Source organism: Perissodus microlepis, chromosome 6, assembly GCF_051167445.1.
Source record: "Perissodus microlepis isolate ML-2025 ecotype Zambia chromosome 6, ASM5116744v1, whole genome shotgun sequence".
In the NCBI taxonomy this organism is placed as follows: domain Eukaryota; kingdom Metazoa; phylum Chordata; class Actinopteri; order Cichliformes; family Cichlidae; genus Perissodus; species Perissodus microlepis.
This window is the reverse complement of record NC_140466.1, coordinates 23,674,771-23,702,462: the sequence shown is the minus strand read 5'-3', so window position 1 is coordinate 23,702,462 and position 27,692 is coordinate 23,674,771. Positions and strand designations below refer to the sequence as shown.

Here is a 27,692-nt window from a genome sequence, read left to right as displayed (position 1 = left end):
CGGTTGGCTGCTGGGTAATAACAGTAGTGTCGTAGTAGGTGACACGCAACCTGTGACGTCAGAGAGACGCAGTGCTGATTTACACAAGCACACGGACACGAGGCTGCTTTGTGATCCCAACAGATGGAGAAACAAAGCACAGATACAGTTTCCACTGCATATCTTTTGCCAGGTTTTTTTTTTTTTTTTTTACCACACTGCAGAGCCTTATTCTATAGACTACTTCAAATTAAAATAAATAAATAAATATACTGTACTGTGTGATAATTTTTTGCCTTGACCCTGATTGAAAAGAATCTATTAATATGCAAACAATGTTCCTTTTTCAACAATATGAGACACAAGCCGCCTCCAGCTTCAATGAAAAGTCATTTCTCAGTCTGCGTTTACTGTCTACATAGCACGTGATTAAGCTTCACATAGGACCATAAACATGTTTTAAAACATGACCTGAAATCCTGCTCATATATGCTCATCATTCAACTTTAAGATACAAGGTGAGACCCAAAGACCTTGTGATTAGACCCAGAGACCTATTGGTGACCACCTAGCGTGCCTGGTTGCTAGGGACAAATGGGTATTACCTAATCAGTTGGTGAGATTGCAAAGAGGCTGCCGCACCAGAAACCTCCTTGTGTTTGCTTTGGTTTCCATCAAATTTCTACACTTGCCAGTAGTTTGCATGGAAGATGCCGACTCTCCGAACTGCAGTGAAACTTGATAAAGTGTGACACAATCTGGAAACGGGGGGAGTTTAATTAAAAAAATAAATGTTGTACTTTTAGAAATGCGCTGGTTGCAGCAGTAATAAACAACTTTTTGTGAGTCTTTTTTCCATGCCAACTACTGGAGACTGTGGCAACCTGCTAGTGACCAAAGCAATCATAAGGAGGTTTTTCTGGGCAGCACTGTATCCAGTTAACTTCACACTAGCAGCTGCCAGTCTCACCAACTGGTCACAGAATAAACACTTCTCCTTAGCAACTGGTGGTTAACAGGGGCACTGACCAGGAGCTTTAGCCAGCAACCTCCAGGAACTACTCGCACCCAGTTGAGGAATACTCATTTTTCCCCCATGATTGGTCTCCAGGCCTTTATGACTAAGGCCCTACGTATTTTTAACAGGTGATGGTAAAAACAAAGAAATAGATCTACCACAATTATCAATAAATTTCTTCCTGTTACTTAAAAAATGGCAGTTTAGTTAAGCAGTATAATAAACATCAGAATGATCAAACAAATGCAAAGGAGGTAAAATTTATGAAGACTGTCCAGTCGTTTCTGGCACAGTCTCAACACATTAACAAAATCATAATTACTATGCTAGCATGAATATGCTACATAAATTCGCTAACAAGCAGTAAAAAGCCTGTTTTGGTTTTTCAGGGCAGAACTGACACAGCCTTGCAGTAATCACTCCAATAATTTCTTTTTGAGAGATTAAAATTATGACCCGATGATGCTCCAAAGAAGGTTTTGAACCTTACGACCTTTCACTTTGAACAGAAGATTTCTTTCTCATGGTGGTGTAGAGCAAAGATCAACGGATCAAAGTTACTAGGATTAATCTTCTAGGGACTGTCTGTCTGTACAAAATGTTATCCGCTCCATAATAGTTGGATTATTTAAAATTGGTGGAGTGACATCACAAAAGCAGCAGACCACACAGAACAAGAGGTAAAATAAAAAACACCGACTCGAACCAGAAAAAAAGATGCTCCCCCTCCATTTCTTTCTCCTCTGGCTGCCATCCACACAATGCAAATCAGACTAGATTAAATATGCTAAATAGGGAGAGAAAAGTAGCCCAGAGGTCTTGCCAAAGGCTCTTCTTCCCCTGTCTCAAGATCCGTTATGTCACCGCTACGGTCAGACAGCGTGTCCTGACACGCTCCCATATGGATGTTTTAACAGTGCATCTACGTTCTTAGAGACTTTGGTGGAAATAACAGGATTTAGTAAAGTAAAACCGAGCGTGATGATGTAACGGGTCACCTTACTCATGAGAGCGATTCAGTTCTCAGGTTCTAGATTTTACTCTGATGAAAAGTAATTAAGCAAATCCAATCATCGGGACCCACCGTCTCATGCTCTTTCTTTTGCTTTTGCATTTATGTGTTTTAAATTATGTTCATGCTAATCATCATTTTTACCAAATTACTTTCTTTTTGAAGTGTGATGTCTGTTTTTCATGCTGCAAGACAAATTACCGGAGCAAGGCGAATAAGATCCGCAGCTAAGATTGTGACAAGTCTTTTTGCACAAGCTAACCTGCCCTGTCAGTTAAGGTGTAATTTAAATTGAAGATACAGATTTTAAAAGAAAAGGCAGGGATACGAGTGATATTGTCAGATGAGGAGGATTTTCTAGACAGACAGGGGCAATGACTGCACTTCACATCAGCAGTAAAAACATATTTAAAACCCTGCTCAGGTTTAAAGGGAATATATTCTAGTCACTGAAATATGAAATCTTAAAAGCTTCAGCTCAAAATCTTACATTCTACAACGTCTGTGTTTCAAACCGATTGTTTCAGTTCCTTTAGGCTCAAATCCAAGTGAGTTTCTGCCCTTTTCAGGAGCCATTTTCACAGATGCACCACCCCCTGAACTTTTTAAGACATTACCAGGCAGAGCTGTATGTGAGGATACAAATGTCAGTTTGATTGGGCGTAAAGTGGACTTTACCCTCCCAGCTTCTTAAGTTCAAACTAACGTCTTCTAGCAGTCACAGCGAGTGATCATATGTCTTTCCACCTGCACACTCTACCCATGTGTCACCTTTCACCTAACTAGAGTATTTCCAGAGATGAGAATGGATTCATCATGGAAAAACTGCTGTTATCCTACAGATCATAAGAGGCAGCTCCTCTGATCGGCTGCTTTGATCTACAATCAAGCTAATGATTATTAGCCACATTAGCCATGCAATGCACTAACACTCACAATTATTTATGCCTTTTCTTTCTTGTGGGGACACTACCAAATAAATAAACAAATAAGTAACAAGTAATAAGTAATAAGTAACATATTGGTTCTTCAGTTGCTATCTTATATCTTAAGTTTTCTCCTGCAGCTGTTATAAGGTGCCCGGGGTCACTATACTGTGGTATTTGCAAGTGGTAGCTTATGAGATTTGTTATTATGGAGATTTTGCATTGAATGTATTGCAGTAGCCTATACTGCAGAGCATTTGCCACCAGAGGAAAGCATGTACTGAAGAAATTGGTAGATAAGCTCAGTGAGCTGTGAAATACAGCAAACGGAATGGAACAAACTGGTATTCTGATCATAAACATTCTCTGTTTCCCACATTATTCTATGCCCGCACGCACTTTATCTAACTTACTCTGTGAGTAAGGCCAATTTAGGCCTTACTCACAGAGGCCTTTTGAAATGTTTTGCTTGCAGCAAAGATGCAGTTTTTCTTATAAGGTGAACGTTCTATTTCCACTTTACGTCGCACTCTTTCCACTACAGCGCAAGGATTAGCTGGTGAGCGTTTGCTATATTCAGTCACAAGGAGGTCTTGCCAGCGATCGGTGGTTGCCAGGAGTTTGCCAACCGGTCTGTAGGCTTATGTGACTTTAAAATCCTTAATTAACCTAACTTGCACGTCTGGACTGTGGGAGGAAGCCAGAGTAGCTGGAGGAAAGGACATGCCAGCTCCACAGAGAAATGTCAAAACAAAACCCGGAGATTCACATGTTTGCGCTACTGGGCAACAATGCCAATGGCTGCACTGCCATGTCGCTGTGATGACAGCAACCCCCCTCCCCCCCCACCCAAAAAACAGTAAACTAGTAAAAAATAAAAATGTCTTGCATCCGTTTCAAAACACTTGTTTTAGAAATAACTATACAAATGTGCTGATATTCCCCTGTTGCAGGTATCATCGGCTCCTCCAGTATGGAAGAAGGTTGGGGTGTAGCAGATACCCAGTATGTCACCAATTTTAGCAGTGCTAGCACCGTCCGCCTTCTCTCCTGGCAGGTTAACGTCCACTAGTGTAACACAATCTGGAAAGCAGCTACTTTTAATGACAAATTATATCACATTACTTTATGCAAACTCTGACTTGTAAGACGAGTGCTGGTAGGATGTATGTTTTCTATCTTTTCAGCTAAACAAGCACAAGTGTTTCTCCCACACAGGCTCTCACTGGGCTCGGCTACCTGGCCGGTGGCTTCAGCTTGGCTTTTGGTGAAGGATATGAGAGTTGTATTGATCCTGCAGTCAAGCTTGCAGCAAGAACCACAGCGCCTTTCTCCTGACTTTAAAAGGTTTTATTCAACACCGTTGCCAGAATAAAACCTTTACCAGGTGCTGAATCTCACATTTATATATTTATTTGCCAACAATGATTCACCAGCAGGCCGTCACTGCTTGCTTTTTGATTAAGAGACCTGCCCACAGGGATTACTAAACACCCAGTAGGCAAATACAACAGGAGACTTTAAAGAGCAGGCTTTCACACCTGTGTAGGACAGGCTCAGTTAATACTCTTAAAAGGCTGCAATAAAACTGAGCTGACGCTGACACAGAAAGTGTCTGCTGTTGCTTTTAAAAGGAAGTCCAGGATTAGATTACTTCGCTAACTGCAGAGCACACTGTGATCAATTCTATATCATCATAGCTGCACCGGCGCAAACAGTCAGGCTGTTATTTTCATATTTCTACACATGCATTTGTGTTTTTATATTTATATTTATATTTTATATTCACAGTTTGGAAATCTGTCGTCTGAGGTGGTTCAGCTTATTTTATCAAAATATTATCATTAAGAAAAGTGCAGTTTAATACAGAAGACATTTAAAAACAATTCAGTACAGTCTTTTGTATTTATTTTATCTTCTACCTTTCACTGTAAATGCTATAAATAGAAAGAGTGGGTGGAAATAAACATGGCTTTTTTTGTTGTCTGCATGCTAAATACAAAGTTTTATATTAGGGGAGGCTTACACAGCTATATGACTGCATGTAAGTTTTCTTTTTTACATGCCTGTTAAAATTAGGTGCATCCTATGATTCAGTAGTGTTTGGAACCAATTATTTTCTGTATGACTTCATCACTCTGTCGTAGCTTCAGATCATTGTAGTTTGCAGATATTTTTTCATGCACAGCTCTGTTAAGGTCCTGACAGTGTTTCAGTCAGGTTGGGATCTGGACTTGCTGTGCATGACCCAGTTTGGGCCAAGCTTTAGCTTTTGGACAGATGGCTTCATTTAATTGAAGCCATGTAATTACAAGAGTCCCAGGTACCATTGCCCAAATCATCACCCCACTTCCACAGTGTTTGACAGTTGATACAGTATAAGATGTATGTGATGTTTGTTTGTTTTTGGTTTTCACCATGGTGTTTTATGGCCAAACACCTCCACTCATCTGTCCAGAATACATTGTTCCAGAAATCTTGTGATCTGTTCAAATGTAACTTTCCAAAGCCAAGTTTGTTGCCATGAAGGAGGCTTTCTCCTGGCAACCCATCCAAAATACTTGTACTGTCATGAAAATTGTCGGTTCAATTTCTGAAAGAGACAAAAATCCTTATGGGGCATCTGGAGTAAGAGACCTTCCAAAATCAAACATGCAGAGATACCTACTGTCTCGGTGGAGTCATGGAGTTAACATTTAATTAGTGGCCAACTGAGGCCTGTAAAATCTGAGATGCAGCTCTTCTGGGTTTTTTTTTTTTTTTTTTTAGTTTCTGACCATTTCACAATCTCACCTTGAGGATAATTTGCTGGGAACATCCACTTCTAGGAAGAATGCAATATTGTATTAACAAGCACCCAACAAGCAAACTGCCAAAACCTTTGCTTTGATAGAGGTGGTCACACTTGCTGGTGATCACTTAATCAAGTAAATTTGATTATTAGCGACCGGCTGACACTACTTACCCTCTTAATTGTTCACAGGACTGAGTAGATTCTGTGAAAACTCCTTTTCAAATGATTTCATGTATGGATACGATTACACAGAAACCCCTGGGATAGACGGAGGTTTTTAATGCTGACATCCCACAAGCCCTGCAGAGATCATGGTTTAATATAAAAAGATATAAATTTAGATTTGATTTAAATGACCTATAGGTTCTCTTTGTCCACGATGTGTGCTTAAATGCAGATCTACATTTGTACCTGCTTGTTAGACTAAATTAATGTAAATCCAAGTGCATCCATCCTCCTGTCCTCTTCATACTTGTATATTCGGTATTAAAACAGTGCTGTTAGCATTAGCATTAGTCACATGGCACATAATGTGAGGCACACAAGGAGCGTGCTGCTGATGCCACTCTCCTCCCCGCTGCCTCCCACGCCTCCCCTCCTCCTTTCCTGCTCACTATTCTAATCCAGGCTGGGCACACGGAGGCCCCTGCTTTAAATACACCCAGGGTGGAAGAGGGAGATTAAAAATGACAAGAGTGATTAGTGAAGCCATTAGCAGGACAGCCCCTGCTGCTGGACAATAACAGGACGATCTCACACTTCCTGTCAGAATTAAAACATCCCTCCCCTCCTGATCCAGTTACCTGCCAGGCCTTTTCCCACCATAGTGGGAGACATTTTTACAAAGTAAAAACAACACAGTCATCACACGACTCTTATTTTGTGTGTACAAAGGTTAAATTGGTACGTTTATCACCTTTTTTCCCTCGTCCGTTAGCTCCTTTTATGTTGTGAAAAACAGCACTGAGGTAAGGCTATGTTCAGGTCAGCTGAGAATACGACAGTGAACTGTCAAATCTTCACAAAATATTAAAAAGAAAAATGTTTTTAAAAAACTACATAAAAATGCCCGGGAGGTTTTTCTTTTTTTCTCTCATGTCCTTTTCTCTCTTGTGTTCTGCTTTTTCTCTCACCTCTAAATATCCTCAAGGCCTCAATGTTCTCATCGTCTTGCAAGTCGTGCAACACCACGCTCCGAGTTTGGGCTCTGACTCACCAATTTGTCTGAATTCACCTTAACTGAAATCTGCAGTACACTGCTAAACTTTGACCTCAGCTGACCAGGATCTCTAAGGACATAACACCAGGAAGCTGTGAGTGCGTAATGTCGCCCAATTTAGTAGACCTGTGCTGTCGTGGAATCAAGGAAAATCCCTCCGTTATTCTTAAATCGCAGTACTCAGAAATGACGTGTGGGTGGGCTAGCTGTTCCAGACACAGCCGTTTTAGGATGATAGTAATCCTGCTAAACATCAAGGACCTTGTGAGGTATTAGTGGGGACAAAATTCAGCAATACTGTTGGTTCTAATGATGACTACAATCTCACTCAACCTACCGGGACACAAAAGCAGGGCTCATGAGGCCTTTTTTAGTAGCTGTAAGACACCAAGTGTAGACTAACACCCAGACACGACAGGGTGCCAGCCATATCTCTCTCCAAAACTGCCAGAAGCAGTCCATAGGTCCGCCATGTTGCTTCACTAACCTCCATCCTTTCTAAGAGTGTGGCCCGTGGCTATTATAATCTGATTTGTAAGCCTCTGCGTGGCACTTATGTAACAGCAGGGATGAGTCTGTAGCTGGGGAGATAGCTGTGCACACATCCTTCCATGTATTGCTCAGTAACTGGGGGAAGAGAGGGAGGAAAGAGAAGAGGGATGGGTGGCGGTGGGGGGTAGTGGTGGTGGGTGAGAACCAGCTGGCTCTGTGTGTCTGTGTGGTGAAAACGTGCCAGAGTTTGCAAGCAGTGGGACTCGTGATGATGACGACATGACAACGGCGGAGGATGAGTAACTGCACACGCGACAAAATTTGTCATACTGAAAGTTATTTATAGTAAGGAGTTATTCTCGAGCTATTATATTAAAAATGTGCCGTTTTATTTTTGCAAATTACGGCAGTTATGCTGACGAGCATATTTCAGGCAAGGCAGGCCCAGTGACGCAGGAGAGTAATCCTGCATCTGTTAAAAATATGACTGATTCTGTCATAAAGTATGAAATTCTCAGTAGGTCTGCCTTGGATGCACATGAACGTGTGAAAAACTCACCATGTTCCTCTTCCATCCACTCAGTGCACTTTTGACTCAGTTGTTAATTTCACCTGTTTAATGAAGTCTTTTTGCCAGTCACTCACTGTTTAAACCTAAAAGAAAAATATTTACTAAATGTACAGAAAGGGCCCTGAAAACTGCCCACTGCAGAATTTCACTTTTACATATTTAATTGGAGATTATGTATCAGAATCAGGAGCAGGACCACGCCTCCAAACATGCTCCTTCCGGCTGTCATCTATATAGGTTCCCTCAGTTCTGCAAGCTGATCATTCTCGTTTACGTGGTCCACCCTCCCTCCTTGTTCTCCATTCTTTAACTTCTTCACTTCTATTTAGTACACGGGGATCTGCCAGGCCTGGGAGCCGTCGCCAATCCCCTTCGAGGCCTTCCCCAAACCGCAGCTCAATTCATGTCAAAGCTTTCACTTTTACCTAGTAAAACACTGTCAAATCTAAAATGAGGACGTGGGCCCAGCTAGTGAATCTACACTTCAGAGCTCCTGCTGCTGGATTGGGTCAGAATGTAATGTTTGTTGGTTGTAATGTTTTTTTTAGCCTGTAGAAAGACTGAAAGTCTGTAGTGTCAATTTGCCAGTGTTAGTTGGCACAACAGACCCCAAAATAAAGGAAACAGGACTTCTGTTCGTTCTAGTTCATTAAGACGTTTCATTTCTCATCCAAGAGGCTTCTTCATTTCTAAAAGCTGATGGAGAGTCCCCACCTCTGGTGGAGTTGTCCCCTTGGAGGGGGTCTTGAAAGTCACTGAACCACCCTGTAATCATTTAAGTTGTTAATAGTCAGTGGAGGCAAGGTGTGAATTAAGGCGTATGTCATTACTGAGGCGGAGTTGTGACTCTGAGAAACATTGCCTGCCATTATATGCGTTATAAGGTCACATGAGTCAAGGTGTGTGTGAGGGTTGAAATGCCTGGGAGGAGCTCTCAAGGCTGAGATACAGATGGCTGATAATTGGTGTTGTAGGCTCTCCTTCACTCCTCTCTCAACCCACCTTTACTCACATGATTGCAGGGTGGATCAACAACTCTCAGGACCCCCCCAAACTGGACAATCCCACTGGGGTCCATTGGCTTTTAGAAGTGACGAAACCTCCTGGATGAAAGCTGAAACGTCTTCATGAACCAAAAAGAAAAAGTGCATCTGCCGTTATTTCAAACGCTGAAGACTGAGAACCTCCACCGACAGATAAGCTCGATGAAGAACTGACTCGTTCTAGCTCAGTGATTAAACTGAATCATTCAATTGTCCATTTGTTTCACTTGATCCATTCAGCCTGTTAATGTTTAAAGATTTCTTGCAGGAAGAGTGTTTTGAGAGGCCAGTTCTACTAAAGTGCTTGTCAGATGGTCGATTAGCTTCTTTGTAAGAAAACATTTACAATTATCCTGTTTTTAAATCACTCATTGTGTTTGATGGGCAGTTTTTACTGAACAACAATAAACACCTTTTGATTTACTATATAGCTGAACAGCATGTCTTACAGAATAATTCTGAATGAGCGTAAACTGACCCTTTTTCTGTCCTTATCATTCAGTATTAAGGTAATCTAGTCGACACAAAGGCTTCTGTGGCGGCTGAGATGGCCAAGTTGGTTTCACAACAACAACAAAAAAGCAAAGAGCAGTCGGTTTAGCAAAAACGTATAGGAGAAGATTACTGAGGGGGCTCTTTGCTGGGGTTGTGGTTTATGGCTTTTGGAGCATCCTTAAAGGACTGTTTGAAATATGTCATTAGCTTGTTATTTAGAAAACAAACCATTAGCATGCTTAATCTATGAATGGTTCCTCAAGATTGCTTGCAGTTGCTAGGATAAAACTGATCGCACAGAGGCTGTGGCACAAAAAAACCTCCATGTGATTGCTTTGGTCGCTAACAGATTGTATGGGAGACGTCATACTATCTGCAAATGTGTTAACTGCTAGCTGAATGCTAGTAAAACGTGCAACACAAACAGTAAACTAAGAATGTCCTCCTTCAAAGTAAAGGTCGTACCTATTTGCTGCAGCAAACACATTTCGAAAGGAACTAGCTTTATTTTGAGGGCAGGCGGTCTCTGTCACTACTGCTCAGCGAGTAGTTGGCGAGCGTTTGCAGACAAGACTGTGGCAATCTGCTAGTGACCAAAGCAATTCCAAGAAGGTTTTTGATGTGACACTATATACCTCTTTGCAACCAGTTTCACCAAGATACCTCTAGCAACCCCCAGCAACCACTTGCCAAATGGTCAGGGATTACACACCGTTCCCTAGCAACCAGCGGTTGCCAGTGGGGTGGGGGTGTCACTGAGTGGTCTCTAAGCCTGTGTAACTGGGGCCTTAATCAGAAAACAGGTAAGATTGTAGAGGCATTCCTTTTTATTTATCACCAACAGACACTGAGGAACATGACCCTAAAAAAATATTTTACATCTTCAGATAGAGTGACTCACCCTTTATTTAAACACACGCCCTGCATAATATGCAAATACGAATTTAATGGCACATCGCAGCATGTCAGTGTTGTGTTTCGCTGTACTTGATTGCCAGACCGTAATTTCCATTTCACGTTCGCTTGTCTGTCGGTAGAGATAATGACAGAGCTTTGAGGCCTGCAGAGGACTTGACTTTTTCTAAAACATAAGCAAACAGAAAGGCACCTTCTGTGTGTGCAGTAGATTCACAGTGATATAATTTTTCTGTTTACACAGCAGTGCTGCGAGTTATATCTGTGTGAGTGTAATGATGGTGCTGTCTAGGAAGTGGACGCTGAATATCCGTATTAATGATCGTTATTAAAGCGCTCAGTTGCAACCTGCTGTGTGCAGTGTGCCGTGTGCGTGGGCACGCATCTGTAATCCACACTTCTATGACCACATCAATTATCCTGCTTGTGAGTATAAAGTTCCGCTTGACTGTCAGTTGACAAAGAAGAAGAAGTCGTCTCAACAACTAGACTTATCAGTGCCATGTATGAACTATAGTAACTACGACTGCTGCTCAAGTTGTGATGTCAGTTTGAATAACATCTGATCCGAGAAGATAGCAAGTGTCGGAATATGAAACAGATGGAATATTATACACTCACAGGCCACTTTGTTAGGTACACCTGCTTGTTAATGCAAATATCTACTCACCAATCACACTGCAGCAAGTGACTCTGAATCTGCCGTGGTTGTTGGTGTCAGACGGGCTGGTCTGAGTATTTCAGAAACTGCTCATCTGTACTGACACTTCCCTGAACAACCATCTCCAGTGTTTGCAGAGAATGGTCTGACAAAAAGAAAATATCCAGCAACACTAACTCAAATAACCACGTTATTTAGAATATCTCTGAAGGAACAAAATGTCAAGCAAGCAGAAGACCACACCGGGTGCCAGTCCTGTCAGAGCTAAGAGCAGGAAACCAAGGAGGAGTGTTTCCAGCACCTTCTTGAATCTGTGTCATTAATTATTAAGGCAGTTGAGGCAAAAGGTTCAAAGTGGTATTAGGAAGGTGTGCCTAATAAAGTGGCTGGTGAGTAGTGTCATCCAGGTATATTAAGAACCCATCATTCCCTATGAGAACATGTGATCCAGCTGACTTGTAGATTTTGGCGGTCGGAGTTGTTAAAACCAGTGAAAGAGACACAGCAGCCATTTTGTGTGTCTTCTGATTTCTTTGTGTTGTGTGTGTGTTATCGTTCGTCTCAGAGGAAACAGTTCCGCGTCAGGAACGATGAATCTGGCTCGTCTGCTGAGAAAATGTTTGACCTTGTGCCAAAAATCAGCCTCACACATATATACGCAGTCATGCACTCAATGGCCTGGATCTTTATTCTTCATTTAAAAACTAAGCAAACTCCTCACTGCCCTCCACGCTATCAGTCACTGACAGAGAGCAGTCCTCCCACAGAAAACATGGCCATTAACAGTGAGGCTCAGTGCAAAACAACAGTACTGTTTGTACTGTTTCTGTAAGGATTAATCAATTAATCAGACAGCTTTGATAAAAGGCGGATATTTATTTAAAAAAAAATACCAAAGGTTTCACACAATCACAGCCTCTCAAATATAAGGATTCATGTATGTGATGATAAAGAGAATAAAGCATGTTCAGGGTTTTGGCTGCTGGTTGGAATAAACAAGTGATTAAAAGATCATCAAGTCTGAATCACAGAGCGATTAATGATTATGAATAAACGATGATATCACACAACACCGGAGACATTGTAAGAAAATCATCTGCAATACAAAAACATCTCTTTTTAAGTAAAGATGAAATATTGCAGGAAAAAGAAAAAAGCAGAAATATTGGCTTATTAATCTGTCACAGAGTGTATTATCATTACTCTTCAATTTTAATAGTGTGTCAGTATAATTAATTAGCTCGATGATATGACTCCAGGTCTTATCTGTTTACATAAGACAAAAGGAAGTGATGCCATAGATTGCTGTAGCTACATGGTGTTTGGGACTTCTGTATTTTCTGATTAATATAAAAGAAAATACTTCCTGGCAGCACTATAGATGACCTATACGCAGAGTGAAGGCATGTTTGAGTTCTGTTAAAAATCTACTATAATTACCATCTGAATGCACTACATTGTAATGTAGCATAACAGAAAGCTGCAACAGAATCAAGCAGAGCTCTGTGTGTGACAGTGTGACAGGTGAGGACATGTTACAGAGGTGATGACGATGATAAGAAAAGCAGGAGAACAAATAGGTGGAAACAAGTGTGTCTGAGTGTGTGTGCTGTGACAGAGTGTTTGCTGAAAAACACCATGTTTTTTCTACTTCTGCTTCTTCTTCTTCTTCTTTTTTAAAAACAACAACAACGTCATATTGGAGTCATGAAATCCGGTTGATTAACATTGCTGATGATGCTACCATCAAGCTAAACCATGATTTAGGAGCAGCGTTGGGTAAAAACAAACAGTGATGCATTTATGCCAATATCCAAAAAACCCTCAAAATAAACAAATAAATAAAGAAACAAACAAACCCGATACCTTCTCCGAGACACAAATTTTCAATCTCACTGCAGAAATAACTCACAAATTGCACGATGTCATCAATCCGTACCTAATAAAAGCTGAGGAAATTGAAAAGCCTCGCCAGTCCGACGTTTTGTATATTTGATATTGACTGTCTGCTATTCAAGGCCGGTCTGGTTTGATTAGATTTCCTGCCCAAAAAGGAGGTCATGACAGGAGAGAAGAGAAAAACAGAAATGCAATGAAACCCAGAACAACGAGGACTTCTGCTTCACCTTCACATTTATGTAAAAGCAACTGAATTCTGACGACCATAAAATATAGCAAAACATATAAAAACATCTCAAGATGAAAGGATAAGTATAGAATAATTTTCTGGTCGTCGTCCTATTTTAACATAATTAGTTATTTTTATTTCAGATTTCTGCCAAGTGGGAATTTGAGACTGTTTTGTTAGTGACAGCTGATTAAAATCAGCATTGAGAAAATAAACAGGAAGGATGCTGCAGGCACGTAACAGAAATCTGGTAAATTCAAAGATTTAAAAATGGATACTGACATAAACAGCATGCAATGACATGCTAAAAACTCCTCGTTGAAGGTCATTACGCACTCAGTCGCCAGTTTATTAAGCTCGCTTCAGTAAAACTGCAGCCCTTCAGAACAATTTTGAAGGTTTAGTTTTTGTTCAAGCTTAAAAGGCAGGAGGTGGTCTGCAGTTCCTGTTTGTGCTCATGCAAACTCAGCAGGTTAAATCAATAATTTATGAGGTGATGCTCAGAACTGCACATCCTTTGAGGTTTTGAGTGTTGAGGCTAATTTTTCTATTTGTGTTCCACTGCAGCAAAAGATACCTAAAAATATATATAAGCGGCAACTTAATTTTGCTACTTTTTTTGCATTTGGTGACTGACTGAAAGTACTTGCACCCTCAACTTCTGGGTGACGACATCAGGTCACAAAGCGATTGCACTGGTCACCTGGTGGGAGGCTGAATGTTCAGTACTACATCATATTGTGTTGTAAACTATTAAATGCACTTAGGACTGATTAAAACTGAAGTGTTACCCACATTACAATTCTTCTAGAACTGCCATACCTTCTTGACTCGCTTCCTGCAAAATGCACATGATCATCATCCTGTAACAATTTATTTAAACGTCTTCGGCAAACACCTTGTTTCATGACTGCAGAGACACACAAGTCTACAGCCTCTTTCTGATTAAAAAGCCATCTTATATTGGCTTTTAATTCAAGGTGCCTCATCTACAGCTTTGTCTGTGGGTGGTGTTTGCCATATTGAGTCTGAGCATCAGAAAAATAACCATTTACCGCCAAGCCTGCGGCACATTTTTATAAATCTAGAAGGTGATGAAGAGGACTGTTTATACAGAGCGTTGAGCCAAATAAATAATTACCCCGCCGCACAGCAAAGAATAACATGAAGGCAATTATAGGACATTATAGTGAATGTTTAATTAGAATGATTTATTACTAATAAAATGAACATTTTGAGGCCATGTTTATAATAGGATTATAGTAAAACAGATGTTTTATCTCTATTCTCACATCATTTGTAATAATCTTAACATATAGCTTGATAAATTAAAAAAAAAAAGGTTGTTAATCATGTAGGGCATCAGCACTTAAATTGCTAAATGAATCCACAAAAAATAAACCCCCAAAACAGCCTGATGGCAGAGTCGTGAATCTCTGTCACATGGTCTATTTTGCGGTCTTGTCCGGCACATGCTGCACGTTTCGCAGATTACCGTGCAGCGCCCTGATTTTGGCTCGCACACAGCTCAAATATGATGCAAAGTCACTGTGCTCCGATTAATCTGAGCATAATCCCCGACAAGCCATTCGGTCTTACCCCCACAGCTGGTGCGAGGCTGTTGTCTGGGCACGAGGCGAGTGAGTGTTTTTTGTGTGTCCACGTCTAGGATGGAAACATGCATTTTCTGTTTGGGGGGAGGGGGTGGGGGATGCTGAGGTTGTTGGTGTTGTTTTAAAGAAACAAACAAATAAAAAACAGAAGGACCCCACCTTGTCACGTCCTGACATACCCCCCTCTCAAAACACCTGGAGAGCTGCTTTATCAGACATGTAAGTACAATAAAGCGTGTTCTGTTCCCGATCCTCATTACTGTCCCTTCATGAGCCAAATTAGGCATTAAACTGGGGACACAAAGCGCTGCCTCCTCGTCAGCTCTGTTCCCAGCATCCTCCACTTCTCTCCATTTAACTCCATTACTTCCTCCTCTCATCTCTTCCTGCTCTCTCTTCACAAAATAACCCACTTTTCCTAGATTTTTTTAATTTTTCAATTGCTTTCACACACACACACACACACACACACACACACACACACACACACACACACACACACACACACACACACGCACGCACGCACACACACCATCTGCAGTCAGGGAATGGAACCCATCCGGTATAATGGACAAGAAGAGCTTCTTCATTCAAACAGAAATACAACAACTGAAAAATAAAAATCAACCGCAAACACAAAATTCCTTTACCAATATTACATACGAAAAACAAATTTGTGCAACAATAACTGTATTATCTGATATTTTTTGTAATTTTTCTTTCTTTATTAAATATCTGACATAATGAAACATCTGAATAGAGAAAAATCTGTTTAGAAGAACTGCTCGCTGCTTAGTTGATGCGATCGGGGGTAACTGCTTTAATCTGTAACGCTGTTCAGCCTATCGGAAAATATAAAATAATATAAAATTAAGATAAATAAAATGAAAATAAATAAATGAAAAAGTAGGAATAAAAACTGGAAATGGATCTAATAATTTAATATAAGTGGAGTACTTGGCTACGAACTATCACTGCCTGTCAGATGTGTTCTCAGTAACGCTGTAAAAGTATAATTAACACCTTTTTTTCTGCTTAAATCTAAAACATGGTGCTTTTATGTGACTTAAACATGACCTCTAATTCCAAGTGAATGCACAATAAAAGCATACGTGTCCCTAAATTATGTTGCAGTGCCTCTTCGACATGTCCAAGTATGTAGGCAGCTCAACAATCAGTGGGATAAGTAGGTTTACAGGGAAATCTGCATTCTTCAGGGTTATAAATGCAGGTAATAATGATGTCACCTGAATGCTCCTGAAGTAGACACCAGTCCTATCTCTGTCTGCAAGAATAAAACACTTTGCTTCACAATCCTCACACAGGAAAATCTTATAAAAACATATTTAAAATGGGCAAATGCTCATTTTTCTTATTAATTAAGTGTGGTGAGGATAACCTTCTCCTAATTCTTAGTAACAGGTACTGAGAGTTCCTTTTTACCGGCCCCAAGTCTAAGCTAGTGTCTCTTGCAGTGGCTGATGCCAGGAATACATAATATGAATAAAACATCCACCATGGCCTGAATACTGATGCTGAGAGAGAGAAAGAGGATGAGGAAGGAGTGAAAGGAGATACCACGGACGGTAAAGAAACTGCAGGAAGAAAGAAGAAAGAAAAAAAGAACCTCTAGCGACTGCTGCTGTCAAAATAAGAATGACTGAAATAGCAGAACACCGGGCACCAATGTTTTCACTCCGCACACCTTCTTCTCTGACAGATATCTAGCTGGCTAAACAATGTTCATTCACGTTTGCTCTGCATATTTAAAAGGTCCAATGTGGCGACAGCACCCAGTCACTGGACGAGCTAATAATAGGGAATATGGGGAACGCTGCAGGTCGTGACTGTCTTTAACCCACAGAACAAAAACCTGATATCAGAACAATGGCAACTCCAAAGGCCAGTGCTCAGTCCACAAGCTCTCCGTGGGCTGCTGCTGGTTTTCAGCTGCTTAAACCCGATTAAATAATTTAAGTAAACATACAGGATTTAGTTAGATATACAGCGTGTCAGATCTGTTACTGTGTTGTTTTTGGAGACACCCTTTCCCTGAAATGTGTGGCAGCAGCTCTGGAGAAAGCTAGTCACACGCTCAAAGGTCAATAAAAACTTGTCGTAATACTATCTTTAGGATTAATGCAGTGTCAGGGAAATTAATGATTTGTTTGAGGTGTGGTGATGGAGGTGGCGTTTGACTTTCACACTGGACGAAAACCTGTCACAGTTACTTTGATATATCTATGTGAAGCTCTAAATTTCTTTCTGAAGCACGCCTAATAAGAAAACAAGAGTTTGCACGTGTGCTGTGCAATATACGGCAAAACTGTGTTAGAACCAGTGAAAAATCTTCCAGTTTGAAGACAAAAATCAAACATTATATATCTTGGAACTTTACACAAAAGGTAGAAGGGCACTGCAGAAAAGTTTGATATTTAGCTGGGAGGAAAATGACAAGCAAGTGCAGATAATTAGAAGCACCAATGAAGGGGAGAAATAAAGGAGATAAAAAGATGAGAGGGATATTAATGCAGATACTGCTGCTGGACTGGATCCACTGCAGCACTGCTTTTACTGCATTGCTGATCCACTGCCGGCCAAACCTGGATTCACTGTGTTGACTTAAAGAGAGAGCTTCCAGGCCTTTGGAGGACACTTCACCTCATGATGTACGTGCAGGAAGAAGCGTGCCACATATGACGCGAAGCAGAAAGGTGGGAAGAGTACAGCACTTATTTGTAGTCTCCTGCATGTCTTTTCTGTCACAGACCAGAAATCAAGTATTTATTAACAGTAAAGATTCCCATAAGTGCCACCTTGGGTTTGTTCTATAACCTTAAATGGGAATTTTTATGCAACATGGTACTGCAGCTCAATATTGCTATTTTGGACTCTATTAGCCTCGAATGATTCAGTTCAATTACAGCTCTTATTGATCTCATCATCTCATGTTAAGCCCCTCCCTCCTCCTCACAGTGTCTTATGATTGGCTGCTCTTCGCAAACAGATGGTTTTCAGGTTGAACCTGTCAAGTGAGAGGGACTTCTGGGCTCACAGCCAGAGCTGTATGAGAGCATGTTGAGGATTTATGCTCTCAATGACATCATACAGAGCCTAGAGCAGTGTCAAAGTTCCTGTTTTTCACTCCTGACTATAGGATGTCAAAAAAGAAAAATAAATTTTCTGTGAATTTTACAGAAACTTTTAATTGTATAATTACAGTCCAGTCTAGGCAATGAACGACACCTTTATTCCTTAGGTTAAAGATTTCTTTCATTAACTGGAGCAGTGTCTCTTTATCGTGTGGAAAAACTGAGACAAACAGCAATGTTGAATTTGCAATTCTTATATCAAGATATCTTCTCGTGGATTAAATGTGTGGTTAAACGTCTTTTCACTGAAAAAAAGGGAAGTTTTACTGGTCCGGCCCACTTTAGAAGTGTGCTGCATGTGACTTATATGTGATTACAGCATGACAGGCACCATTTGACTACAATTTAAGCTCTGCCATCAAAGTGGTGCTGTTTTTCTAACCTTTTCAAAAGCAAGAACAGGCTGTTTCCCATAACATCTCTGTTTTACACTGTGTGAAATTTCTGATATTTAGAAAAAAATATTTTGGCCAATTAATAGAAATAATCCATCAAATAACTGAGAAAGAAAGCAAATGTAAGCTGCAGCCTTACCCAGAATTTAGAAGTAAAAAAAAGGATCCTGTCAATTGTCAAAATTCAGCATTGAGCTGCATTTTTTCCCTACAGCCTGCATGTGAATAATCCCTGCAGAGCTTTTCTGTCCTCCACACTCTCTCCTGACTTCGGAGAGTTTGTCCTTCTGCTGCAGCCTTCAGCATCTCTTGGCTGAATTCTCCCTCTGCCTCTGTGCCACTCCCTATCAGCACAAGGATGCTTGCTATCCTCCTCTTCATTGCTTTTCTTATCTCTTATCTCTTATCCTTGCTTCACTCTTGTTGTTCCTCCCGCCCCATCTGTTATCTCCCAGCTGGATCTGTTTTACGCTGCACTGCAGTAGGCCTATAGCGAGGATCCAGGCTGAATGAGTCACCCACTTGCAATCTGCTGCCCTAAAGCCCTGCAGGCGTCAATCACATCCACAGACCCTGCTGCTATCCCCAGGCTCGCATGGGTGTCCGTCCACGGGCGTTCACATTTTGTCACTGCATACTTTACCAGAACCAAGAGATGATACTGGAAAGATATACACACACAGTGTTACATGCTAAAGAATTTGCCTTTCACCCACAAACTAAAATGAACCGCCCAGTTTTTGAAGAAGCATAAATCAGAGTGGCACGTGTGTAGCTGTTATATTAGCATTCAGCACACACGCTGGGAAATCTCCAGTAGAACCAGGCCTGACTGCTAAATAAAGGATCACTACTCCCATTACCCACTGCAAGAAATATACGACGTTCAAATCTAATAACTGCCTCTTGATTTTACAACTCGTAACGGCTCGCAGACAGCCCCAGAATCCAACAATCACTCATCGACATGTAGCTAAACTATCTTCACAGATAATTTCATTTGCAAACAGATCAAGGCTGCTTGTATTTCTGTTCCTCAACCGCATCCTCACCACTGATTTCCATCTTTTGGCATCCACGGAAACATAAAAGGTGGCGTTATTACCCAAATATACCAGTGCATAGATTTAAAAAGTAGTGCAGGTTGATTCCAAATTATACTGTTATCATGTCAATGCGCACATTTTTACTCACATTGATGTGTGCTATACTATAGTTAATAAACTGTACGGCATATTGCAACATTGTGTTGATCATTACCCAAGAACAGGCTGAAAACGTGGGTAGTGCATATGCAGAACAGCCACGAGTCTGGATCGAGATAACAGTCTCTGCAGTGTGTGAGGTACGGTTGACATGCACATGTAATGCAGACAGGAGCGAGCTCTACACACATGCATAATTTCAGTCATTTTCAGAATACATTTTATGCAACAAGAAGCTAAATATTCCAACATGGCATGAAACAAACTGGATTAAACCTCTTTAGACTCACTATGTTTTATATTGCAAGCGTGACTCATACGGAGGGAGCCAAACTTGGAAACTCGTCAGCTTCTTTCTGACACTGACGAGAAGCAAAGAAACCATTTTATCTGAAAAGCCTGCAAGAGTGAAACCCCCCAAAGACTCGCTTTATTTTTTCATCTCTCACTGGTTCTGCCACACGTTCTCAAGCTTTCCTGCTCATCCTCCCTCTCTCCTCTCTCCTGCAGCTTCTATTTGATGAACAGATTTTCGTCTTCCTGCTTGCAGGACCGAGATAAAAATGTGCTCACCGCAGCCCTAAACCCCCCCCCCCCCCAAAAAAACCGGTATTGAAAATAGTCCCATCACAAGAAGCTTTTGTTTTTTAAACAGTTAGCAGACGGTACAATATAAAAAGCTGCACGTCCACACACACACCATTGGCTGCAAATGAACCTGAAAGTGACGGTGGCATCGTGAGAGTAGAATCTGCTCTAAGCGTGACTCATTTGACTCCGAGGTGGAGTTGACTTGTGACGTATTAAGCCAGAAATCATCACCTTTAAAAATAAGATGGTTGAAAACACTGCTTGTGAGCTTAAAAACAAAAGAGGAAGAATACACTGTGTTGTCGTTATAGCAGGTTTAAATGAAATACGAACACTTTCGAGGTATTATAACCTATTATAGCATGTGCTGAGTTACATCACATAGTGAGAACGACTAATGGATTGCAGATTAAATGAAGAAAGTTTTTTAAAAAAGCTATTCCTAGGGACCCTGCTGGGTTTTACCCTTCATGCCCCCATGCTTCACTTCTTTTTAAAATGGCCCCCATTATTAATGCAGCACACAGGGCATCGATGTCCTTGAGCGAGGGAGAGAGATGTATTCTGTCAGAGAAAAGTGTGATTATGCTTGTGTGAAATAAATTACTCTGCGATGCATGTGAAAAGGTGAAACTGAGTTTGCGTGTGTGTACTTCGCACAGAAGTCGCAGTTAACTTCAGGGTATTCTGCTTTTTATGAGCCGTTTTTCTCAGCAGTGTCTACAATAAAGAAATGCATCTTCCTCCTCCACTAAAACGAGGATTTGCTGTTGCTCATACAGCAGACGCCATAGTCCTCAACTCCAGACTGAAGCTGCACAGATAATTAGCAATTAGAGACACATTGGGCTAAAAGGTCGATGCAGCATTTTAGGATAAAAAAAAATTCCAGTTCACATCTAAAACATTTTGATGTTAGTGTGGTTTTGGATTTTCAAACAATCACTCCATAAGTGATGTATACAGGCCTGCTTGTGTGGGTACATCATCTATTTGATGTTCCTGAACTTAATTTTTATATAACTTAATATGCAGTAACATCTGTTATATCATTGCTGAAAAAAATCAACTATTTGATATGAATTGTTAATCTGTCATTTTGATCTTATTTTTTCAATAAACTGAATAATAAGGTGCTCGAGGCCTCAAGGTGCTTTACGTTGTTAGTTAAAGACCCTCAAATCATAGAGAGAAAACCCCAACAATCAAACGGCCCCCTGTAAACGAGCACTTGACCACAGTGGAGGGAACATCCATCAAATCCCCAAATTTATTTTCCAGTCATATAACACCACAAGAACCAGTAAATGTTACTGGGACACTCCAACCAGAGAATTTTTGGGGGCATATTTGCTTAAAAATGGTCTAAAGTTTATCTGGGAATTTTTATTCACTGATTAGCCAGAGTATGGAAAATCAATCAATTGTGAATAACATAGGTAATCAGTTCAGGCTTCCTGACTTCACTTTAATGCTTCACGGACCAAGCACTGACCTGCAACTCACAGGACTCAAATCGTCTCCTCCTGCAGCCCCGTGCCAGACGCCACAGGACAACACTACAGGTTCTGCATCCGTGTCCTGATAGGTCAGAGGTGTTTTAGTGGCACTACGGGGACTTACACAATATCAGGCATATGATTTTAATACTGTGGCTTATTGCCTCTAGCTTGCACTGAGACGTGGCAATGATAAAACAACTGAAGTAAAAAAACAAAAGAAGATATGGATATAGATTATTTATTACTGCTTTCTGACCATTATGAATCTCCAATTCTCGTGTTGTGTGACTGTCTTCTTAAAGTACAGTTGAGCAACATTTGTCATCTGTGTACAACTAGCCAGCTTGCTGGGTTGCTTCCCACATAAGTCTGGGCTTGGATTACAAGGCTGTGGCACATGAACAGAGGGGTTGAGGGGAACCTTCTGCCACTGGGATTCTGTGGAAGAGGACTGTGTGTGTGTGTGTGTGTGTGTGTGTGTGTGTGTGTGTGTGTGTGTGTGTGTGTGTGTGTGTGTAATGTTGAGGAACAGACAGCAGGAGACCACAGAGACGACACACTGTGAGCCTAAAGCTGATTAAATCACACTGGGAATAAAACAGATTAATGAAGACAGCACCAAGTAAAAATCTTCAAGTTCAGATACAGTTACTGCATATTTAGACAGTCAACAACACCTCTTTATGCATGCACAGATCCACATAAATCTATGCATATTTACAAATATAAATGCTTATGTGTATCCCCACCTCTCTTTTACGCTCTTGCGCGTGCACACACACACACACACACAGATTCATCTGATGACGAGAAAGGAACATCTGCAAGGAGAGGGAGGGCGTGCTAATGGGTGACAATAGACTCATCACACAGAATTAACACAATCAGTGCAGCCATCCAATGCCCTGTGTGAGCTGCTGTCTATTTCAAATCAGATAAAATGAGCTCTTGATTAAAACTGAGAAATGTGTTAACAGCAATTTGAGATTGTTCCCAATTACTTCACTTTGTCTTTTATTTAACACTCGAACCCGATTCAGTCTTCCAAACATAATGCACCTAGCGGTGAACTGCAAGCACTGCTCTTTAGGAACATGCAGTCAGAATGTATGATTCATTATCAACACAGGCCTTACAAATGTCAGTGTGACATTAGCACTAATATAAATGACTCATGTTGGGAGATGTGAAAAACAAATGAAAAAACAATAACAGAGTCTACTGCATGTCGATGTTGGATCTCGAGCTGCCAATTGTTTCAGTAAACTCCTCTCCTCACGAGCTGCTACTTAATTCTCAGTTAGTCAGTTTCAACCTGCAATTAAGAGTGTTCAGTATCTCCAGGCAGAGACCTTGAATACACATGTGATTATTACTGTCACATTCAACACACTATTCCCCTCCATCTCAGAGACAGCTGCTCATAAAGTTGAAGAACAATGCAAAGTGAGAATTGTCACTAAGACCATTCTGAGATTGGATAAACTGCTGAACAATGAGGGGGAGGGCACATGTGTGTGTGTGTGACTCACACAGGCTCTGTGTGTCTTGTAGTGAGGGCCCTGAAGCTAATGGACAGTGTCATTGTGACTCAGCCCTATAAATGGAAAACCTCCCGAAGTTTCCAAGCTAGAGGAAATAAAACTCACTCAAGGCCTTTGAGCTGCTGATGAGCCCATACATTCAAGGTCCCACTTAAGAGCACTCTGATTGGCTCCCGAGTTAAAGGTGATTAAACCTTCAGGTTGTGCACTTTGACCTGAAATAACATAATAATACACGACTAGCCTAAAATGAGAGGGTTGAGAAAGCGCTTTGGGTAACCTTGAACAGAATACCTTTGCGGTGGGCTTGCGCCTTACAGTAATAATAATAATAATAATAACCGATGATTCAGTGATGGATGGGGAATGCTTAATTCAATTTATCACCTGGTGTCCCGCAAAAGGCGATAAGTGCATTTAGAGGGCGCAGAGGTCATGGCGTGCCGATGCTGGTAGGAGCGGATTTCCGCCAAGGCGCACTTAACGATTGCATAACGAGGTGCGCCTCGGAGTTTCTCCTGTACTTAACTCGTCCTTCATTTCAGGGCCACAACTTGCGCATTGCAAGAGTGAGCGACAAGCATGAGCTGCAGCTCCGATGCTTGTCTGCGCGGAATGTCATCTGAAGGGTACGGAGAAGAACCGACGTTCCCGACATCACTGTCATCACAGTGTTGTGCCATCTGGCTCCCAGATGGACACGCAAAAAGCGTGGCACTGAATAATTATCGTGTTTTCCCGTCACGCACTGAATAACCACCGGAGTCAAACACGACTGATGCATTCTCCCGTTGGTGCAGTGCTGCAGCACGCCAGTGTTTTCAGCGGAGTGCACCCCAGAACCACAAAAGCACCAGAGGTTGTAGGTGATAAATGGAGCACGACTAGCAACAACACTGCGTGTTAATGCAGCGACATTTAGCGTGAATTAATCATCACTGTGTTGGGGATGAATCTCTGCTTTTCCAAACCTCACGCCACTCCTCCTCCCCCCAGACAACGTGACACTGTAAGTGGAAGATCTAGTGAGAGCCGGAGCACCGTACGCCGCATCTTCTTACCTGAGTGGCTTTGTGGAATTGCTTTTTCAGCCCCGCTACAGACATGTTCGCTAAATCGAGGTTCTAGCTGGGAATACGAAGTGCTGCTGCAGGTGTGAGCAGGGAATCTCGCTCCTAATTGAATCTGGTGATCTTGCAGCCGTGGCTAACTCCCGTCTACACTGGTCTTCACCAGAGGGATCTCCTGCGAGAAGGGGGGTGTACTAAAGCCCTTATCAGGCTATTGGATGTCAAAACCACATGTCTTAAACGGCTCTGACGTCGAAGCCTGCTCAGTTTAAAGCGGCCGCCTCCTCACTACAGCTGAACTCTAAAAAGGGGGCTGAGGTATTTCTAATCTAAGCTCGTTTAGCAGAAAGGACGCGAGACTAACGTGATGCGATACCAAGAAAAAGGATGACATTACTCTTTATGTCTCAATGATTGGAGAGGATCTAGGTGGTAGAGCTACATGTGTTGGTGAGGGGCACTGTGCCCAAATGTGATGTGTGAACGGTTCCCGTGGGAGACAGGGAAGAAAGAAAGAAGTATGACCTTTACACCTCTGCGTTTCAGCATCTCCAGCACCCTGGACAGCGCCTATCTCTCAAGGGAGAGAGCCGCCCCACCCCGGACAACCAGACTACAGCAAACCAATAATTACTATTATCTCCCTTAAGAAAGTCTCTAAGTGTCACAGAGCCATAATGAATGGTTACACTGCAGGTTTGGCTGCAATACTGACTATTAATTGAGAAAAAGCAATGTACCATACTAATACGCGTGTACCTACACAAGCTTTCAGAGCGCAAAGGAGACTATAGCAGTGAGGCAAACATGAGAAAGAAATTAAAAAAGCAACATTAAAACCATCTTACCTATACAACATTTAGCAGTACTCTATTTTATTAACCACTCGTAGAACAGACAATGTTAGACTTTTAAAGTCATTTTGTGTGTTTATATTTGTCTTGTTTTTATTTTTAAGGTATTTTATAACATAAATTCTCAGAAAAAAAACCCAGAACTCAGAAAAAAAGTCAGTTCCCAGCTATCCAAATCATATCACTTCTGTACTTCTTACTCAGTGTATTAAATGCAGCCTACTCGTGCGTCATGGTGCAAAAACTGTTTTGGCATCGACTCACACAGAAAATTAAATGGAGTGCAGAAATCCACTGTCACGTTCCATCACACCTATAAGACTTAGCTAGTAACTTGCGCACACTCAGTGTTATGGTGTAAAAAAAATATCAGAAGTTTTCACACACACACGCTTACGCGTGAGTCCATCACCTCTCAGATCCATACTCAGTCCATTAATCATTGCATCCATTAAAACAATGAAAAGTCTGCTCAAAAATGCAGGACCAATGCAAGCAGCGGGTCTGAATTCAAACAAACAAGTCACCTGCACACATTTGTCAGCTCAGCGACACCCCCTACGGCGCCAGATGGCTAGTCTACTGTCTGCTGGCCACTTGTGCAGACAGTCAGAGACGCATCCCATATGGCCGAGGTTAGAGTATTTGAATTAGGCTTGGAGTGACGATCACAAAATTGTCCATGAAATCGTAAATGTGGCCATATCTGCGGCCGTGGCGTACTTAAATGAAACGAATCCTAAGCGCGCAGTCGAGAAAATGAACTCTAAAAGTCGCAATCATCTTACAAACTAGATAAACGCAAGCATTCAAATGTATAACTTGTTTCCGAAAACAAAGCACAACCGGCGAAATGCAAACGACAGGTGGTAAAAGTTATACTGTGTCCATTTGTCTGTGATGGGAGGAGTGCTTCTCAGCAGCAGGGTGCTTAGTGGGTGTAAGAAGTGCAGAAGCGCTGGCAGCACCAAAGTAACAACCGAAGGTCTCTACGATCAGACCACAGTATGTGCAGGGAGACCACGCAATACGTTCATGGGCTGCTTTACATTTTAGAGTAAAGAGCAATATTTCTATTTTCTTATGTAAAATACGAACACCTCACACAGTGGACGCATTCGCGCTTTAATGCGAATGTAGTAAACAGAGAGGACTTTTAAGTATTCTGGCTAAATTACAAACTGTAATCTTCACCAGTTTCTTTATTATTATTTTTTCTTTGTGTATACTCTAGTAATAACCAGGCATTACACCACAGAACATCAGAACTGGTGAAAATGAGCAGCATTTGCTGTGTTAGTGGCGCCATCATGTGGTGAATCCCCGAACACGGGTTTAGAAGCGGGTTTATTCATTTATGTTTATTATTTCTGTTTCTGTTACTAAAATAACAAAGAAACAAAAGGCCCAAAAAAGTAGTGATTTTAATTTAGTGACATAACTTAATCTTGAAAGGGTGTCACTGTGAACAGCCACTGAAGTGGAAGGCCAAGGCCAAGCTCACAAAAAAACAGTGACAATGGGCCTGTCACGAGAATTTCTTGAATGTTATAATTTAAAAGTTGATACTAACTTTTTTTTTATGGTTGGAGGGGGGGGGGGGGGGGGGTGAAAAGTCGGTTTTGTTTGTCCACAGTCCAGATTATAAAACTGCTCTGCTTCCACCTAGTGGTAAAAGATGATGCAGCACCGCTGAACCGCATGAGAAACACAGACCTTGCAATAGGCCACATATTATTACAATAAATGATAGTGGCCTCGGAGATTTGTGCTGTCTGTCTGTAGAATAAATGAAGTGAATGTTGTGCTATCCTCAGTTTTCCTGCTCGCTGGCCTTCTGCAGGCAGCTCTTATAAACTGCTTGGTTCCTCAGCTGCTTCAGGTGACCCTCTGTCTTACCTCATGAGACATTAAGTCTCAGCTGTACTTTTCACACAGATGCTGAGCTGAACTCAGATGTTTGTCTCATCTACAGCCGTCATAAAAATAAATCACACACTCTTTCAATTCTAAGATTTTACAAATGAAAACATAATAAAACAGCCTCTGGAATTATTTAAATACCTCACATGAACAACTACACATGGCCTATTACACTGTATCTATAGTTATTTAACCAAAACTAATCCAAACTGCAGAAGCACGTGTGTGAAAAACTAAGTACACCACATTATTCAAAAGTTTGCAGAATCACCTTTAGTAGCAATAACTTGGAGTAATTGTTTTCCCTATGACTTTCTCAGTCTCCTACATTGATGTGGAGGAATTTTGGCGCGCTCTTCTTTACAGCGTTGCATCAATTGAGGTTTGCGGGCATTTGTTTATGCACATCTGTCTTAAGGTCCCATCACCGCATTTCTTTTGGTTTAAATAAGCTGTGTTTGCTTTTCATTAAATGTGGCGCTGTACTTAATGGCATCTCCACTTTGGTCTCATCTGTCCAAAGGACATCGTTCCACAAGTGTTGCGATTTGTTCAGGGGCAAGTATGTGTTTGTGCCATACTTGTTTGGT

At 41.3% G+C, this 27,692-nt stretch overlaps 1 protein-coding gene across 3 annotated transcripts in view; it reads right to left on the bottom strand.

The window, feature by feature from the left end:
• Nucleotides 1–24,531, bottom strand: part of sh3gl2a (SH3 domain containing GRB2 like 2a, endophilin A1) — a 36,907-nt gene extending 12,376 nt beyond the window's left edge. For 2 of the 3 annotated variants that reach the window (XM_084931560.1, XM_084931561.1), the window contains exon 1: nucleotides 24,317–24,530. In XM_084931560.1, coding sequence (XP_084787686.1) covers nucleotides 24,317–24,361 — 45 coding nt within the window. In that variant the 5' untranslated portion in view covers nucleotides 24,362–24,530. Of the gene's footprint in view, nucleotides 1–24,316 lie in introns of all 3 variants that reach the window. The other variant, XM_084931562.1, reaches the window with a different exon arrangement.
• Between the last annotated feature and the right edge of the window lie 3,161 nt (nucleotides 24,532–27,692).